The sequence below is a fragment of the Scardinius erythrophthalmus genome (assembly GCF_964197995.2).
Source record: "Scardinius erythrophthalmus genome assembly, chromosome: 6".
Classification (NCBI taxonomy): Eukaryota; Metazoa; Chordata; class Actinopteri; order Cypriniformes; family Leuciscidae; genus Scardinius; species Scardinius erythrophthalmus.
This window is the reverse complement of record NC_138226.1, coordinates 25,131,903-25,150,501: the sequence shown is the minus strand read 5'-3', so window position 1 is coordinate 25,150,501 and position 18,599 is coordinate 25,131,903. Positions and strand designations below refer to the sequence as shown.

Below are 18,599 nucleotides of genomic sequence, written 5' to 3'. Positions count from 1 at the left end.
AACATGGATTTGAGCAATAAAATTCTTTATACAATTCTTGTGTCTGAAGCTCATCTTGTTGACCAGGGGTGTACAGTACCCTTCTCTTGGAGGGCCACTGTCCTGCAGAGTTTAGCTTCAGTCTTAATTAGACACAACTGAACTTGCGAGACTCTTTCCCAAAATCATGTAGCCCTAGCACTATAAAAGGGGTAACTGTTTCGGACACAGCCCTAGAAAATTCCAGGCAAGGGTGTTGGGGCAGGCCGGAGCTTAATTTTGCAGGACAATGGCCCTGCTGGAGCAGGATTGGACACCCCTGTTATTGGGTATGAATGATTGGGTTAAATAAATGCACTAATCATAATGTGATGAAATTTTCCTTTTAATTTTAAAACAGCATTCATTATATTCCTCAATTGTGCATATGAATGCTTGCTTGGAATGAACACCATGCAGGTGTGATTAAATGTTCTGACAGAAGCTAATGGAATGAGTTTATTGTCAGATGATTGATCACATCATAAACAGCTTTACTCGCATGAATGGGGTGTTTGGTGAATGAAAATACTGCATTCTGCTCACAGCGCTGCTAATGGCACTGGTACATACCATTTAAACACTACCATGTTGGATGGGCTTTCAGTGACCAGGCATGACTTCACATATTGAATTTCTGCCTTTCCAAATAGAAAAAACCCATAGTGAATATTTACAGCTTGATGTTCCATTTTAATATTTACAAGTACTCCAACATGTTAAAATATTAAATGCTTTCCCACTCAGTGAGGTAGTTCACTTTTTAAGGCCAATGTGAAATTTTCACAACAGTAACCCACAACCAAAATTCACAATATCGATATTACAGTCTGCATTAAATACATCAAATACATAAACTTTGCTGCAAGATTCCATGTCTTTTAAACCACAAAAGACTGTCATGGACAGCTGAATTGGAATAAATGCACAGTATGTATTTTAAACTCTGTGATTTGAACAATGCATTTGAATTGAATTCAAGACCAACATAATTACAAATAGACCCAACAGAACATCCCAAAATGGCACCAAAAAGGTATTTTCTCTCACAAACATTACAACCTGTGCCAAAAAAGACACTGCAGCTTTACAAGTAAAGAATATTTAAAAATTGCACTTCCATTTAAAAAAATGTTAGGCCACAAAAGACAAAAACACACTTTGAATCCAAACAGTAGCCACCCACAAAGTGACTTACTAGGATCAGATCACTGACCCCACACTGTCCCTTATCTGTTCTTCTTGTCTTGCCTGAGTCCATTTGTTTCAAGACCGTCCAGGTGGAGATGCCGAGTGCTGTATTTACGAATCAGAGCTCCAGGCACCAGGGCGACACAAGCAATAAGGAGCAGTTTCAACAACACACTCCAAGAGAACAAGTCATCCAGAGAGGAGATACGAGACAGCATTGATCCCGTCTGGACGCAGATGAAGTTGTATGGCATCAGGCCTGAAAGACAAACAAACATGTTTCAAATAAATGCTACAAATATTACGGGAAATGTTCCTTCATTTAACAGTGTTTACCAATGAAGACAGCCATGAAGAAAAGAGTGATAGGAATATTAAGTATTGGGGAGGTCATGTTTAAGAACCAGTTTGGACTCATGGGAAAGAATCTCAGGAACAGTAGAAAAAAGAACAAGCTACTTCGGTTTTCCTCGACCTGGAAAAAAGTAAAAATTAGGAAAGTTATGAATGAAATCGAATACATTGTGCTTTCAGACTTCTTAGAAGACAAGATGACTAGATGTACCTTCTTCTGCAGCATGGCCACCTTGTCAGGGAACAGTCTCACAATGTGCTCCTTGCCAAACGCCTGGGACAGGAGGAAACAGAGAGTGGCACCAACTGTGGTGAGGACACAGGCGAGAAGAAGACCATACCACGTCCCAAACAAGGCCCCAGCCAAGATGTTCTGGGGGGGATAAAGTCATTTAATGTAGAAGTCAAGATAAAAGGATATGAAGGTGCATGTTGTACATAACCCTCCAGCTGTGTCCATAATATGGGAACACCGTTAGTGTGGGGGGTCGAATTAACCCCATGCAATTCGCTAAAAATAGCCAGTACGAAAACACTAACTGCAGCTTGTCAGAGACAACAAAAACAAAAAAGTTTTAGTTATGACTACTTGCAGTGACTATTTGCAGGAGGTGAAAATTATTACAACTAAGCATAAATAGCATCTAACATTATTTGTGCTTTGTGTAAATGGAATTTATTGCTATTTATACTTGGTGTAAATAAACAGCCTCTGCCTTTTTGTTATGTCTGGTTCTCAGAGCCTTTTCAGGGTAAAATAGGTTTCTCAGGGTAAAATTTCCTGTTAGTGCTGCAACAGTCTAGTATTTAAGATCCAAAAAACTTACAATTGTGACTGAAAACTCAAGTAGATGAAGAAACAGAATTATTGGATGATTCAGAAGATGAGTCTTCGATTTAACTTCTTATAATTTTCAGTCTTAAGTTCTCATGTATTTCACATTTAAGTCTTTGGCAAGCTACATTAAAGGGATAGTTCACCCAAAAATGTAAATTCTGTCATCATTTACTCTCCCTCAAGTTGTTCCAAACCTGTATGATTTCCTTTCTTCTGCTAAACACAAAAGAAGATATTTTAAAGAAGGTTGGTAATTAAACAGTTGCTGGTCCCTATTGACATCCATAGTATTTTTTTTTCCTACTATGGAAGTCAATGGGGTCCATCAGTTATTTTGGTTTCTTCAAAATATCTTCTTTTGTGTTCAGCAGAAGAAATAAAGTCATACAGGTTTGGAACAACTTGAGGGAGAGTAAATGATGGCAGAGTTTTCATTTTTGGGTGAACTATCCCATAAACATTTTCTGTTTTTTGCCTGACTTGGTGTTGATTTTTGACAAATCACATGGAAACCAGTGAGGGTAATTTCACAGCCTTTCAAAAACATATCTGCGTAGAAACTTTGAATGAACATTCATAACTCTATATAAGAAACATTTCCAGAAGAAATTAACAGTTTAACCACAATGCGGGTTAAATTAATCCGCAACATAATAGGAAGGATAAATGTGTACATTCAAGTATGATGTTTTTGTGTAAAAGTTGTGCTCTTACTAAAAAAGAGGAACCGGGTATGGCAAAAGCCTGCTTGTAGAGGTAGGCACTGCAAAAGAGTAACAGCACATATCCTGTGTACTCAGTTTTATAAAACTGCAACAGCTCTGCCATCTCTTTCAGCTCATCCAGGTCTGATGGGAACTTCAACCTGGACCAAAATAAAGTCACATGACATTGGTAAACTTGCAAAGACAGTATCTGGACATCAGGTTCAAATACGTTATGATAATACCTCAAGTATCGCCCTTTTTGCAATGTTTACAGCCCATTGGTTACCAGCCTTAAAGGGTGGGTTAACCCAAAAATGAAATTTCTGTAATTAATTACTCCCTCATGTCGTTCCAAACTCTTAAGACCTTCGTTCATCTTTTGAACACAAATTAAGATATTTTTGATGAAATCCGAGAGGTTTCTGAACCAGCCATAGGCAGCAACTTCATTGCAACTTTCAAGGCCCAGAAAGGTAGTAAAGACATTGTTAAAATAGTCCGTGTGACTACAGTGGTTCAACCTTAATGTTATGAAGCGACAATAATACTTTTTGTGCGCAAAAAAACAAACAAAAATAACTTTATTCAACAATTTCTTCTCTTCTGTGTCCGTCTCCTACGCTGTTGATGTAATAAAGTCAGTGCAGCGCTTCCGGGTTCTAAGTCAGAACGCCGGCATTCTGACATAGAACATGAAAGCACTGCACTGTGTTTACTACAACTATTTTAACCATGTCTTTACTACCTTTCTGGGCCTTGAAAGTTGCAATGACATTGCTGCCTATAGCTGGTTCAGAAACCTCTCGGATTTCATAAAAAAAACATCTTAATTTGTGTTTCGAAGATGAACGAAGGGGTGAGTAATTAATGAGGGTAAATAATGAGGGTGAGTAATTAATGACAGAAATTAAATTTTTCAGAGATGAGGAAAATAAATCATATGTGGTTCCCTTCTGATATTGTTCACTCGCTAGTGAATAACGCTAGTTGTTAGTTGATAACGCTATGGGGAAACTCAGTTTCTCCGAAATACTGAAGCCTGATCGAATCACGTTTGTGCACCTGCACGAACAAATGGCATTTCAGCCTAGCAAAACGGGCGGGGCCATTGGCCTATATAAGTCGGCTCGGTATACTTTTTTCCTCATAATCTTTCTCCTTCAGTGCGAAGATCATCTCCTCGCTGACTCTGAAGAAGACTGCGAAGAAAAGAAGCGGATTAAGCAGCGCCGATGAGCTCTGCAGCTCCCCTGCTGCCATCCAGCGAATCTTGAGAGCAAATTTCATGCCTGAAAGAGCTAATTTCAGCAGCATTTAGTTCAAAATGTCATGCCACGCGCGCCCTATACACCTTGGGGTGAGCACAGTGACTGAGCTTCTCATCTTCCCTGCCAATCTGACTCTACAGCACGATTTCATCATCCAGCTAGGTTCATCATCAATTACCCCTTCAAGGTCGACCAGAAATTGTGGAGTAATCTTTGAGGACCTTCAAAGACCACATTTTAAAGAGCTCATTAATGCATGTTTGCACTGCACAACATCAGGAAGATCAGGCCTTTCCTAACTGAGCATGCAACACAACTTCTCATCCAGGCCCTGGTCATTTCCAGGCTTGATTACTACAATGCTCTTCTGGCTGGACTTACATCATGTGCAATCAAACCTCTACAAATGATTCAGAATGCTGCAGCCCGTCTTGTCTTCAACGAACCCAAAGGCCCCACATCACACCTCTCTTTGTCTCTTTGCACTGACTACCACTTGCTGCTCGCATCAACTTCAAGGTATTGACGCTTGCTTACAGATTTACCACAGGCTCAGAACCCTCCTACTTCCACTCAGTCTTATGCTGCGTTCACACCAAACGCGAATAGAGTGTCTGGCGCAAGTGATTTCCTTGTTAAGTCAATGTAAAGACGCATTTACGCACGTCTGGAGGTCCTGCGGCACCGCGATAACCAATCAGGAGCCTGCTTGCTGCTGTCACGTGGTGAAGTAAAAACAAAGCAAATCTTTTATCACATAAAAACTTGATTTCAATATACAAGACATATAAATTTTTTATTGAATGCTATTTATTCCATATCTAAATCTAGATTATATGAAACATTATTATTCAATGTAAAGACAACCAACATACTTTAATGTATAAGAACATAGTTCGTGTCTGGACAGTGTTGTGTGAGAAAAAAAAAAAATCACAGGACAGTTTAATTACTTTTGGAGGCTGGCTCCATTTATCATCAAAACAAAAATAAATTACAGATTAGGTGGGTGAGGGCGAGGGTGATCCTCGCTCCGATGCGGGACAACAGGTCATCAAACTGGCGCGGGACAGGCGGAAGTACTGCTGAAAGCGGCCGTCATCCAGGCACAGCTCCTGGAGCAAGTAGTGAAACTCTTGATCCAAACTGGGTACGCGGATCTGGTTGACCCAAGTACGGCGACGATGACCCCTACGCCGCTGTTCTGCTCTCCAGAGCAAATACGAGCGGTGATCTCTCGATAAATGCTCAATCAACATCAGCCATCTTGCAAACAGACAACCGCCTAGCACTTGCACCTCCCACAAGAAGCGGATTTCGTCTTGGACGCACGTCAATTTCGCTTCAAACGCTTGCTTTATACGCGCGTCCTATTCGCTTTGGACGTACGAATGGATTCCAAATGTTCAAGCGTCCAACTAGACGTGCTATTCGCATTTGGTGTGAACGCAGCATAACGAGTCTACATCCCTACCAGAACGGCCTATGGTCGGTAAATGAGCAGTGACTTGTGGTACCATCACAGAGAGGCACAAAATCACTCTCTAGAACATTTTCGAGGAAGCCGTCGCCGTGCATCTCTGCGCGTCCTGCACAGCTCTGATTTGGAAAGCCAAGGCTGTTCATCCCTCCAAGCCGTGCAGGACCACGTCCACCCTAGCAGCCATAGCCTACTCTGCGGCTGGCCAAGCTGAATCTGTTCTACATACAATGGCGGTCCTCCAGGCCTTTCAGGCCAAACTCCGCTTTACTGCGCCCCAGAAATCATCGCAAGCTATCCGCCACTTCCTGCTGAAGCGGTCCAGTTTGACTGTGCTAGGTTGCCAAAAACCTTGTCAACCTGGTAGCCTACCAAACCAGCCCGACACCTGCTCAGCCTCAACCAGAGCCTAAGGTCAGACAGCGCCCCTGTAGCTGCAAGTGCTACCCCTTTCCTAAATACCAGGGTCCCTGCCAGAATATAGCGCTGGATACTGAGCCAAAGATGAAGCAGCGCTGATGCGTTTGCCATAAAAAGGGGAAGGCAAGGTCCCGCCGAGGCCAGACCACATCCCAAGAGAATTTGTTCCCGCCTCCCAAGCTTGTTCAGTACCGGTCGCTGGCGACAATGTGTTTGTTGTCAGTAATGGGTCTGTCTGACTCACAACAAATGCGTGCACGCATCCAGGCAGTTCACCGCTGTTATAGCGAGCCAAAAAATAAAACACAAACACCTTCACAAAAAGAGCACTATTCCTCTTCACGCTTGCAAAAACACAAGCGCTGGCTCCCCGCCCCAGTGCGAGTGTCAGGATGGGTCCTGATGAAGATGATCAGATAAGGTTACTTGCTCCAGTTCGTTGCAGATTGTTCAGATGGCTTTGTTTGTCCCTAGGCAATCCTGCCCCAGGTAAGGCCTTTTTGCAGTTTACCTAGGACCCTCATTTTTGAGTGCTTATAGGCTGGGCTCGCAGGATGGTTTTCTTCATTCTGCGCTAGTAGCACGGCGTTATTGGATTGCGTTCCGATCGCGTTAGCAACTAACGCAATGTGAGTGAACCATATCAAAAGGGAACGTCTCAGTTACTAGTGTAACCTTGATTCCTTGAGATAACAGGAATAAGCATTGCGTAGCTGGCCGGGCTGCCGCGACTGCACAAAAGTTGTTGCTTGCCGCTCTTCAGAGAAAATTTTTATTCTTAGCCGGCTTATATAGGCGAATGGCCCTGCCCATTTAAGCAGGCTGAAATGCCATTTGTTTGTGCAGGTGTACAAACGTGAAACATCAGGGCTGCAGTCAGCCCCTACAGAAAGTTGCTAAACGTTTTTTTTAAACGGAATCAGTGGTGCGTTGAACACACAGCAAGATTCTCTATGCTTGCATAGAAAAGGAAAAAAAACAGTAAGATAAAAATAAAAACATAAAGAGAGGAAAAAGCAAATAAAAGCTATCCGAGAAATATGTCAAGATAATAGATAAATTAGTATGCTAATATGAGTAGGTAGAGTATTGCAGATAATAGTAGTGGATGGTCACGAATAAACTTCTGTATTATGAACATGGCAGCAACAGAACAGATCTTATTTCACTCCAGAAGGACAAATGACAGCTGGAGACAAGGACAAGATAGAGATCATCAATTTTAATAATGCTTACGTTTTTCTACACTATGCAAGCTACATCTTCAGAATGTTTTGCACAAGACTGGTAAAACACGATTCCAGCTGCGAGAGCTATCGTTATATAGCGAAAGACAGACCGTAGATCATCACACAGACATTAGAGAGGCACACCTGGAGGCTGTAGTCTCCATTTCATTTTGGTTGTCTTCACCATTAGATTTTGCCGTGTCTCCTTCATGGTCCTGTTTAGGCAGCTGGGGTACAGGGGGGAGATAAGAGGAGAGTAAATAAAGGTAAAATGTAGCCGTTACTATTACAGCGATCAGTCCAGCAAGCGAGCGCATGACGAAGTCACTAGAGAGCGCAGATACAGCATGTCCATTCACTGAGGATAACTTCCGGGAGCGAAAGTACGAATCCTACGTAGGCGAAGGCCATGCTTATGAATATTAATTAGTCTATGTGACCGCTGATTGGTAACCTTCTTGGCGTGCATGACTACGCGATCTATTTAATATTCATTAGTCCCTCGCTTTAGTGGAATTCGTTGATTCGCCAGTTTACCAAGCAGACAATATCAACATTGCCTTTTTGAAAATAAAAAGATGCAAAAGTGTAATAAAACAAATAAAATGAAAAGTTGAATATTTTATGTTCAAAAAGCTTTTATACATAAAAAATATACCGTATTATTTAAAGTATAAAACTAATATTTAAAATGTGTGTGTGTCCAAAACTTATGTGACGTTTGATTAATATTCTGTCAGTCCTTGACCATAGTAGAATTTGTAAATTCACTTCCGGGAATGGAAGCCGACTCCTGCGGTGACCAGATGTGATTTGAATAACATTAGCTTTTTGGAAAAGCAATGTGTTTATATTATCGCATTAAAAATTAATCATCACGGAAGACACTTAGGAGATGTGACGTGTCAAATAATAAATCAGAGTGGGTGTGATTGCATTGACGCACTGAGTTTGCAGGTCACAAGTTCCAAAGTCCTGCAGTTCTTTCAACTCAAAACAAAACATACAGTACAGCTCAACACAATGGCTCGTTATGAACTTGTTAAACGATCAGTTGCTCTGATCACTCTTACCAACCCACCAGTCAATTCCTTAAGGTGAGTAAAAACCGTTTATATACTGTCTATGGTAAAAACCTAGTAAAAAATAATGCATTTACATATTTGCAAATCCATTTGTACTTGTTCTTATTAAAGCAAGACCAAAGTATAGCAATTTTTTTAATCTTGCATATATTTTCCTATTGTTATGTACTACATTAGTTAAAAAAGTAGTTAAAACTTTTATAAATAAGATTGTTACACATGATCTTCCACATAGATGAAGACAAAGTGTCCTTGAAAGTGTTTTCAAGTGCATTAATACAAACCCATTTAAGTCAATGAACAACAGTGATTTTAACATGCCCATCTGCTCTTTTTCCTTAGTTCTGCTGTGCGTCATGGCATTGCAAAGACCATGGATCGAGCCCTGAGTGACCCGAAGGTCACGGCCGTGGTGATCTGTGGAGAGAATGGAAGATTCTGTGGAGGTTAGAATATCACAGTCAAACATCCACCAAAAATAAAAATGACATTTTCAGGTTAAACGTGTGTTGCACAAGTCTTTCACTGATTTGCTTGTTCTGGCTGAGTTATGTAAGAAGACCATCTGATGATAATGCATTTTTCTCCAGGTGCAGACATCCGTGAGTTTGCTGGGCCTTTGAGAGGACCTCCTCTGCTACCCTTGTTGGATTCCATAGAGGCCGGAGAGAAGCCTGTGGTTGCTGCCATAGATGGGGTGGCTCTAGGTGGGGGCCTTGAATTAGCCCTCGTGTGTCACTACCGTATTGCACACTCTAAGGTAAACCATTTTATACTGCTATGTATTCTTATGAACATGCATGCTTACATGCTTGAATATTGTGCAATCCTGTCTAGTACTGCTATGTTGTAAGTTAATGGGTTGAACTTTGATATCAATATTTGAAGTTTATTAAGAGAAGGAAAGGTTGTTGGTTTGTGGTTTATGCACTATGTAATGTACTATGATGTATTATGCGTTCCAGGCACGTCTTGGACTTCCAGAGGTGACTTTGGGCCTCCTGCCAGCTGCTGGGGGAACTCAGCGTCTTCCCAGGCTCATTGGCATCCCTGCTGCCCTAGAACTAATCACCACGGGTAAATCATACACTTAGCCTATTGGCACACCCACAATTCACCCCAACAGATTTCAGCCTCTTTGCTAATTTCAGCCACATGCCCTACTCTGTAAATCCCAGCTCTGCAAAAAAACATAACAGTCAAAGTCAAGTGACTGAAATATGTCCTGCGGAGATTGTTTCTGAATTTCCTGATTGGCTAAAATTTCGTGAGCTGAGCCCCTGGCATATTTATTTTCTCGCATAAGAGATTTCATAAATAATTCTTCACTGTAAGAAGTGCTACAGTTAATCTGATCATCCAATGCACTTTATGATAAAAATGAAAACAGTAGGGGACTACATTTTGTTTCCAGTAATAAATCAAGCTTTTCCCACCAGGTGTCAGCATTGCGCACTGTTTCTGATTGATTTGCTTTATGGCTTATATAGCAACAAGTTAAATCCACTCACCTTTTTTTATAGAGCGCTTTATCCAATACAGATTTATATAGCGCTTTATACAATTGTTTCAAAGCAGCTTTACAGGGATAAACAGGAAAATAATGATTCAATGATGCAAACAGTGTTCAGGTCTGCTGTAAAAAAAAACACCTCTAAAAAGAAAATCGTGTCAGCAACAGTTCATCCAAAAATGAAAATTGTGTCATTATTTACACATCCTCATGTCATTCCAAATGTATGTATTATTAGTATTATTATTATTATTATTTTGGTGGAATGCAAAAAGAGGAAATGAAAGAATTTTTCAGTGCTTTTTTCTGTACATTTCATGATAACCACATATATCTTCTTTTTTTAAGAGCTGTAAAAGAAAGTAAAAAAAAGTCTTATTTGTTTTCCACTGGTAAAATAACAGCATATGGGATTGAAATGCTGTGAGGGTGAGTAATTTCATTTCATTTCTGGGTGAACTAATCCTTTAAAAATGCGCAGTGAGATTTCAGTTGTTTTATGGTTATGATGGGATTTTCCTCACCCATTGTCATAATGTATAAAGCAAAAAAATAATCATGTCAAGCACCCCCACATCGCTCAGTTTCTCCTTTACCAACAGCGGAATTATTGTTTCATGTTGCAGGCCGCCATGTCTCTTCCCAGGAGGCTCTGAAGCTGGGCATCGTTGACCAGGTCACAGAGCAGAATGCTTGCGAGGTGGCTGTGGAGTTTGCCCTGAGAGCTGTAGGTATGTCAGCATGAGCATGAGCTTGCAAAGCAGAAATGCGGATATTAAAAGACTGAACAGTAAAGCGAAGCCGAGTCTTTGGCAGGCTTTCAGAGTCAGGGTTCCAGATAAATCCTTTGTCACAGCAAATGGAATTAATGTTTCATATCCTTGTCGACGAGTTTCAGGGTGCTTTTGATCTATTTTTCAAAAAGTGAAAAGGAACAGACATTATTAGAATATTAATTGTGACCCTTTTGAGGATTGGAGAACAATTTAAACAAATGGCATGTTAAAAAAAAAAAAATATTTTATTTGTAAAAACAGCTCTCATTATTACAGATCTTTTATTCGCTTTTGATGATAAGATGGTCTTTAAATCCCCTCGAACTGGTTTAAAATGTTAGTGGTTATATTTGTACTGACTTTCAGTACAGCCGTCTTAACTATATTCGGGGCAAGTGAAGTCAAAAATCTTTGTTTATACTGTCGCTTGGAGCGTGTTAAATTGTGCTCTCTCTGAAAAATAATTAGAGATTCTCTGCAGCTTCTGAAAAATGAATGCCAATTCTTCACCTCCTGCTTGACCCCCATTTCCTCCAGTAATGAAAAATCACATGAGAGCAATTAAATCATTGAAACGATTGCCGGGCTCTCTGAAGTATTTCTGTCAAATTATTCGGCTTTTCTAGGTCTACAGTAAGTGCAGCTGTTTATTATGCTCTACAGAGAGTGAGGGAGCCAGATCTCTTGTAATGTGAATGTTGTGAGTGACACTCTTACGGAGAGATCAGGGTTCATCTAGAGTCAGGATAAGCCGTGGAGCGAGATTAAAGATTGGCCACAAAAGCTAATGCTCTCACTGTAATCACACGCTGAGCGAAGATCAACTCGGCAAAATCCTTGCAACAGTCAACTAAATGGAATTGAGGAGCAAACGTGGCACAGGTATGGCGGACAACAGCCAAATGTGCCTGATTTACTGACTAATGGTAATATGCAAATGGTCCAAATTTGTCCAAATGTAAACGGGTTGATTCCATCTCAAATTGTGGCCACACAGAATTTGTTTAAAGAGAATGGCTGAGAATCAGCCTGGATGATAAATCTCATGTGTGTGATAGATCTTAATATCTATTGTGAGACGAGAGTAGAGTCCCAGAGGTAAGAAATCCCATTAATTTTCTCCATTGATAGAGCTCAGCAGAGACCTCCCACTCCAATAAAGCAGTTCAGCGCATATGTATTATTCAACAGTTACAGAGACTTTTACATTGTTTCAAAAGATTTCAATTTCAAGTATCCCTTACAGAAAAAACACATGAACTTCACATGTGCAAAAACTCATGTGGTCACATGTGAACCACATGCACATGTGATTTAGCACATATGAAATTTAACATGTAAAAACATGTTGAAAGCACATGTGAAATATGTGGATCACATGTGAAACATGTGTTTTGCACATGGGAAATGTGTGCTTTTGGAACATTTACACATGTGAAACACGTAAAATTCCCATGTGAAACCCATGAGCTCACATGTGATTATATGAATATACGCTGTTCTTATCACAGTTTCCACAAAACATTTTTTCCGCATTATTAATAATAAGTGTTTCTTGACCAGCAAATCAACGTATTAGAATGATGTATGAAGGATCATGTAAATTACATTTTAAAATATATTAAAACAGAAAGTTGTTTTAAATTTATGATAATATTTGTGACCCTGGACATTACACGATATCTTCATGGAACATGATCTTTACTTAATAGCCTTATGATTTTTGGCAGAAAAGAAAAATCGATAATTTTGACCCATACAATGTATTGTTGGCTATTGCCACAAATATACCCGTGCGACTTATGACTGGTTTTGTGATCCAAGGCCACATTTCATAATATTACTGTTTTTACTGTTATTAAATAAATGCATCCTAACCATAATTACTATACTGTAAGTCGATCGTTTTATATTGTATCATTGATTTCACTTCAGTAACATCTTTCACAGTGCTTCATGGGATGAGTAGTTTATTTACTCATCATTAATGTCTTTTTTGTTGTTGCCTAAAATCAAATGTTGAAATGGTGCGATTAATCTTGTAGCTGGTTCGTTTAGTTCTCGGATTACAACTCTTTACCTGAAGAATTTGTTTCAAATCATTTTTTTACAATGAATGGGAAAAATACTCTGAACCAAGATTGTTGTGTTTGCTCTGTTTTATTAATTTACTTATTTAACAGAAAACCATGTAAAAATTAATCAAAAGTGCCACGCTCATATTCCCTCAACACTTTTTGTAGAATCTTTCTCTCGGCACTCATAGCTACAGAGATTTATCTTGTTTTCCAGTCGCTGAAACATCTGCCACATGCACCTATCAGGATCTGACCCAGCCCTACTTACAATAAATCACAGCATTAGTGATTCAAGTCCTTCCCACAGCACCACAGATTAACCACAGCAACATCTGTATTGTGCACTATAGCACAGCACACTAGACATCAAACTGGACACTCATGCTTCTATGTGTTACTTGAAAGGAACAACACTGTTTTGAAATGCTAATTCCTGTCAATATACTTTCTATTGATTGCTCAAAACAGGAAAGAGCAGAAAACAGACAATACTGTTGGTTTCTGGTCCCGATGGCCCTTTAAGGCTCATCAGAGTGACCCAGATTCCAGAGAGAAAGATGATTCTAATGCAGTTAAAAGCTATATTGAATCAGGTACCGCCCTGCGTAATCCTTTTAGTGAGGCAGGAAGTCAAAACACCAAAAATGCTGTTGTGTAATGTGTGTGTGTCTATCTTTCTTTCGGACTGGTTTGAGTTTTAGACCATCGGAGTGAGGACGAAGAGAGTAAAGTGAGGACATTTTGGCCGGTCCTGACACCCCCTTTAAAGCCCTGTTTGAGGATCAAGACTTGGTTATACTTAGGTTAATTATGATTCCTGGGAAATCCGAAACCCTTGTCCTTGTGGGGACATTTTTTGGTCCCCATGAGTAAAACAGCTTATAAATCATACTAAATGATGTTTTTGAAAATGTACGAAATGCAGAAAAATGTTTCTGTGATGGCTAGGATAGAATATAAAAATCATTATGTCTTATGTCATACTGTGTGTGTGTGTGCATGCCAAGAGGTAGGCAGATGACTCAAGTCAGGTCTAGTGTTTGTATTTGTGTATTTTGAATGCTATAATTACACACTTTCAGAAATCCAACATATTTTAGAAACTGATTACCATAAGTATTTTTTAATTTACTCTTGACCGTTCCATTTCTACTGATTCGGAGTAATTGCCATGTTTGTTATAAAATGACCATAAATACCACACAAGGTTCAGTACTATCCACTTAGCATTGCCTTTGTTTATCACATTAGGTCATATTTTGATATCATGTCCATTATATATTTCACAGCCAAACCGCTGTCTTCCCGAAGACTAAGCGCGCTGACCGTGCCCTGCCCTCCAGATCTGGATGCCCTATTAGAAGCGGTCACTATGCAGATTCAGAAGAAGGCGCGGGGAGTGATGGCACCTTTGGCTTGTGTTCAGGCAGTGCGGGCAGCCGCTACAATGCCTTACAGCCAGGGAATAAAGCGGGAGAGTGAACTGATGGCCACTCTCTTCAACTCTGGCCAGGCCCGGGCTCTTCAGTACTGCTTCTTTGCTGAGAGGACTGCTGGGAAATGGACTCTACCTAGTGGAGCGCAATGGAATGACACCAAACCCAGAGAGATCCGGAGTGCAGCCGTTATAGGTACCAAAAGAGAATGACTTTATGTGCATGAACAAGACCTGGGGATGGTAGCAGGGTTATTTAGTTAACTAAAACTATTAAACATTTTTGTCAATTGAATAAAAAATAAAAATAAGTATAAGTATTACATTTAGGCATTTGGCAGACACTTTTATCCAAAGTGGTTTGCATTGCATTCAAGATGCAGATTTACAGTTTTTGCTTTCCATAGGAATCAAACTTATGACCTTGGCATTGCTAGAGTCGTCATCTGCTGTTTGAAACTAAACAAAAATTTGAAATGTTGCCTTGGCAACTAAATGAAATAAGTTGAAGCACTCAAAATTACTAAATGGAAATAAATAAAAACGAAATCTTAATAGGTTTAGTAAAAAAATAGTAAAAACATGTAAAAATGACAAAAGCATATAACACATTTACTAAACACATTCACTAAAAATTCTACTAAGATAACTATTAAATCATAATAAAAACATAAAAGCTAATTAAATAAAAACTATAATGGTTTTTATAATGGTAACTTTACTCACCCTCATGATGTTCCAAACATATATGACTTTCCTTCCTCTGTGCAACACAAAAGAAGATATTTTGAAATAGAGAAGAACAACATTGGACCCCATTGACTTTCATTGAATGGACAAAAAAAAAAAGTATTTTTCCAAAATATCTTCTTTTATGTTCCACAAAAGAAAAAAGTACAGATTTGGAATGACTGATGAATAAATGATGACACTGAACATACTTTTCTGTATACCTTTAATATTCCAAAGGAAACCATTTTTATTTTATTTTTTTTACATTAATTATTTTTTTATATGTACTTCCATTTATTAAACCCAAGCGACTTAACACTAGAAGTGCCAGAATTCCATAACTACTAGAACTGCCGCAAGCGGTCATTTTGACCGCTAAATTCCAAACTCTATATCTTTAATGACAAATACCCAATTGAGAGATTAATGCATTTATTGTATTAGGATATCTTTTAAAAACAAAACAACACCAAATTGTACATTTAAACAAGTTTAATTATACATATATAAATAATAATATCCGTAGATGTCCTGAACAAAATGACGGAGTATAGCATGTTTTCATGTTTACACTGTTCGATCGCGCCCGCGCCTTACACACACACACACACACACACACACACACCATATTCCAGCATTGCAATCTTGACATCGCAGCCTGTTCATTATATAGCCATAATAAAATATAATAATAAAATACTCAACCTAACATAAAAATTCCACTGCTCTGTTTATATAGCCTATAGTCAGTAGTATAATTCGTACCATTTTGCGCATGTGAAGAGGATGATTTTTTCCGTCGATATTGGAACGTGAGTTAAGTACAAAGCCTATAATAAAGAATAGTTTACCATCCAAATACATCGCAAATGTTGAAACATTTTGATTCTAATTAGAGAGTTACGTGAGCCCAGCGCCGCTTACTTTCACTTTCCTTGAAAGTAGCCTATTTCATTTTGGCTTGTTTATAGTTATTTTTTCATTCTTGTTCTGTTCTAAATATCATTACATTTAAATGATTTGTTGTGGAATATGTTTTGTGTATTTTTTACCACATTTTATTGTTGTGTACATTGGTATATGTATAATAATACTGCGAAATTCAGTGCGGTCAATTTGACCGTCTATGACCGAAATAGGTAAATATGTTAATTTGTTTTTTTGCCTTATGTGTAATTTATATGAAAAACATTTTTAATGAAAATAATAACAAATTTGTCTCCCTTTTAGGTCTGGGCACTATGGGAAGGGGCATTGCTGTGTCTCTGGCACGTGTGGGAATTTCTGTCATTGCTGTAGAGTCAGACAAGAAACTCATGGAGACTGGCAGGCAGATGGTGATTGGCATGCTGGAGAGAGATGCCAAAAGACGGGGAGTGAGTGCCTCTCTCAATCTCCTCAAATTCACCCTAAGCTTACAGGACCTGAAGGATGTGGACCTTGTTGTTGAAGCAGTCTTTGAAGACATGGCACTTAAGAAGCGTGTTTTCCAAGAATTGTCCAAGGTGTGTAGACCAACCACTCTACTCTGCTCCAACACCTCTGGTCTGGATGTGGATGCGCTGGCCGGTGTGACGGATAGACCGCAGCTGGTGATTGGGATGCACTTCTTCTCGCCGGCACATGTCATGAAGCTCTTAGAAGTTGTCTGTGGGCCTCGCTCCTCAAGTGAAACCATCGCTACAGCGATGAGCCTTGGGAAGAGGATGGGAAAGGTGAGTGTTGCTGTTGGAAACTGCCCTGGTTTTGTCGGAAACCGCATGCTGAAGCCTTACTCGGATCAAGCCACCTTCCTGCTGGAGGAGGGGGCCACACCTGAACAAATCGACAAGGTTCTGGAGGACTTTGGTTTCACGATGGGTGTCTTTAGGATGTCTGACCTTGCAGGTCTTGATGTTGGTTGGAGAGTCCGGAAGGAATCCGGGTTGACCGGGCCTGATGTTGACCCGAAAAATCCCCCACGTAGGCGCCAAGGGCGTAAGTACTGTCCCATTCCAGACATGGTCTGTGAGCAAGGCAGGTTTGGCCAGAAGACCGGTCGTGGCTGGTACATGTACGACAAACCTGGGGGCACAAACGCAAAGCCTGACCCACTGATCCAGAATCTCCTTGAGATGTACAGGAGCAGGTACGGGATTAAACCGCGCAATATTACAGATCAGGAAATAATCGAGCGATGCCTTTTCGCCCTGGCCAACGAGGGCTTTCGTATTCTGGAGGATGGCATAGCTGCCCGACCGGAGGATATTGATGTCATCTATCAGTTCGGTTATGGATTTCCAAGGCACCGAGGTGGGCCCATGTTCTACGCCAGCATGGTGGGCCTGGAAAGAGTCCTGGAGAGGCTGGAGCATTACCACCAAGCCCATCCTGATGTGTCTCATTTAGAGCCCAGTCCTCTTCTGAAAAAACTTGTGGCTTGTGGCAGTCCTCCTATCCAAAAATGGAGAGAGCATATCAAAACAATGCACAGCCATCTCTAAGAGCGCCATGAACAACACACTATATGTTAAGTTTAAAACTCTACATAAAGCCGGTTATTAATAAAGAATCAACTTTCTCAACTCTTATCTGTCGTATTGGCTTATCATTTCACCATGAATAGGTTTTAATGTCCTGTCTCTGTGTATTTTTGCATTTCTTAGAAGCAGATATATATATATATATATATATATATATATATATATATATATATATATATATATATATATATATATATATACAGTATATAGTTTTGGCAGAAAGGACTGTGGTTGTAAATTCCTGTTAGTAATGTGGTTTATTACTGTGGTTAATTTTTTGCACAGCACTGGTCTCATGCCCATTGGTGCCATTACTCCAGTCTTTAGTGTCACATGATCCTTCAGAAACCATTATAATATGCTGATTTGGAGCTCAAGAAACATTTTTTATCAATATATTAAAATGTCTTAATATTTTTGTGGACCATTATCAATGTTTTTAGGATTATTTGATGAAAAGAAATATCTGTAACTTTTGATCAATTCAATGAATTACCTGTTTGGATGTTTTTTTTTATTAGGCCTATTTATGGCTGTGCATTCAGTTTAAGGAAAACTTTTAATTAATTTGACTCTTGATGATCTATGTGGAATAGTTGGTTTGTTAGGTGTATGTGTATGATGTGATTTGTGCTTAGCTGCAAGGGATAAGTTAATTGCTATTGCTTCTCTGCTGTGTGTGTGTGTGTGTGTGTGTGTGTGTGTGTGTGTGTGTGTGTGTGTGTGTGTGTGTGTGTGTGTGTGTGTGTGTGTGTGTGTGTGTGTGTGGCCTCGTAAACCCTATGGGGACAAAAAGTGGCATTATTTGTGGCATTATTGCCACAAAGATGGCATTTTCCAAAATCCTTGTCCTTGTGGGGACATATTTTGGTTGCCATGAGGAAAACAGCGTAGGCTACAATTCATACTAAGTGATGTTCTTTGAAAATGTAAAAATACAGAAAATTTTCTGT

The 18,599-nt window shown here is 39.6% G+C and overlaps 2 protein-coding genes across 2 annotated transcripts; one reads left to right on the top strand and one right to left on the bottom strand.

Annotated features, from left to right (window-relative positions):
* Positions 1–333: 333 nt before the first annotated feature.
* tmem41aa (transmembrane protein 41aa) lies at positions 334–7,926 on the bottom strand. Its single transcript, XM_081367679.1, has 5 exons — positions 7,650–7,926; positions 3,116–3,266; positions 1,775–1,936; positions 1,546–1,684; positions 334–1,468 (listed from the first exon to the last, which is right to left on the bottom strand). Exons 1-5 carry the CDS (start codon positions 7,820–7,822, stop codon positions 1,248–1,250), a joined length of 846 nt encoding a protein of 281 aa, XP_081223805.1. The 5' UTR covers positions 7,823–7,926; the 3' UTR covers positions 334–1,247.
* A 328-nt stretch (positions 7,927–8,254) lies between these two features.
* On the top strand, positions 8,255–17,694 carry ehhadh (enoyl-CoA, hydratase/3-hydroxyacyl CoA dehydrogenase). Its single transcript, XM_081368138.1, has 7 exons — positions 8,255–8,602; positions 8,933–9,036; positions 9,181–9,350; positions 9,556–9,667; positions 10,730–10,834; positions 14,247–14,588; positions 16,355–17,694. Exons 1-7 carry the CDS (start codon positions 8,529–8,531, stop codon positions 17,605–17,607), a joined length of 2,160 nt encoding a protein of 719 aa, XP_081224264.1. The 5' UTR covers positions 8,255–8,528; the 3' UTR covers positions 17,608–17,694.
* Positions 17,695–18,599: the final 905 nt, after the last annotated feature.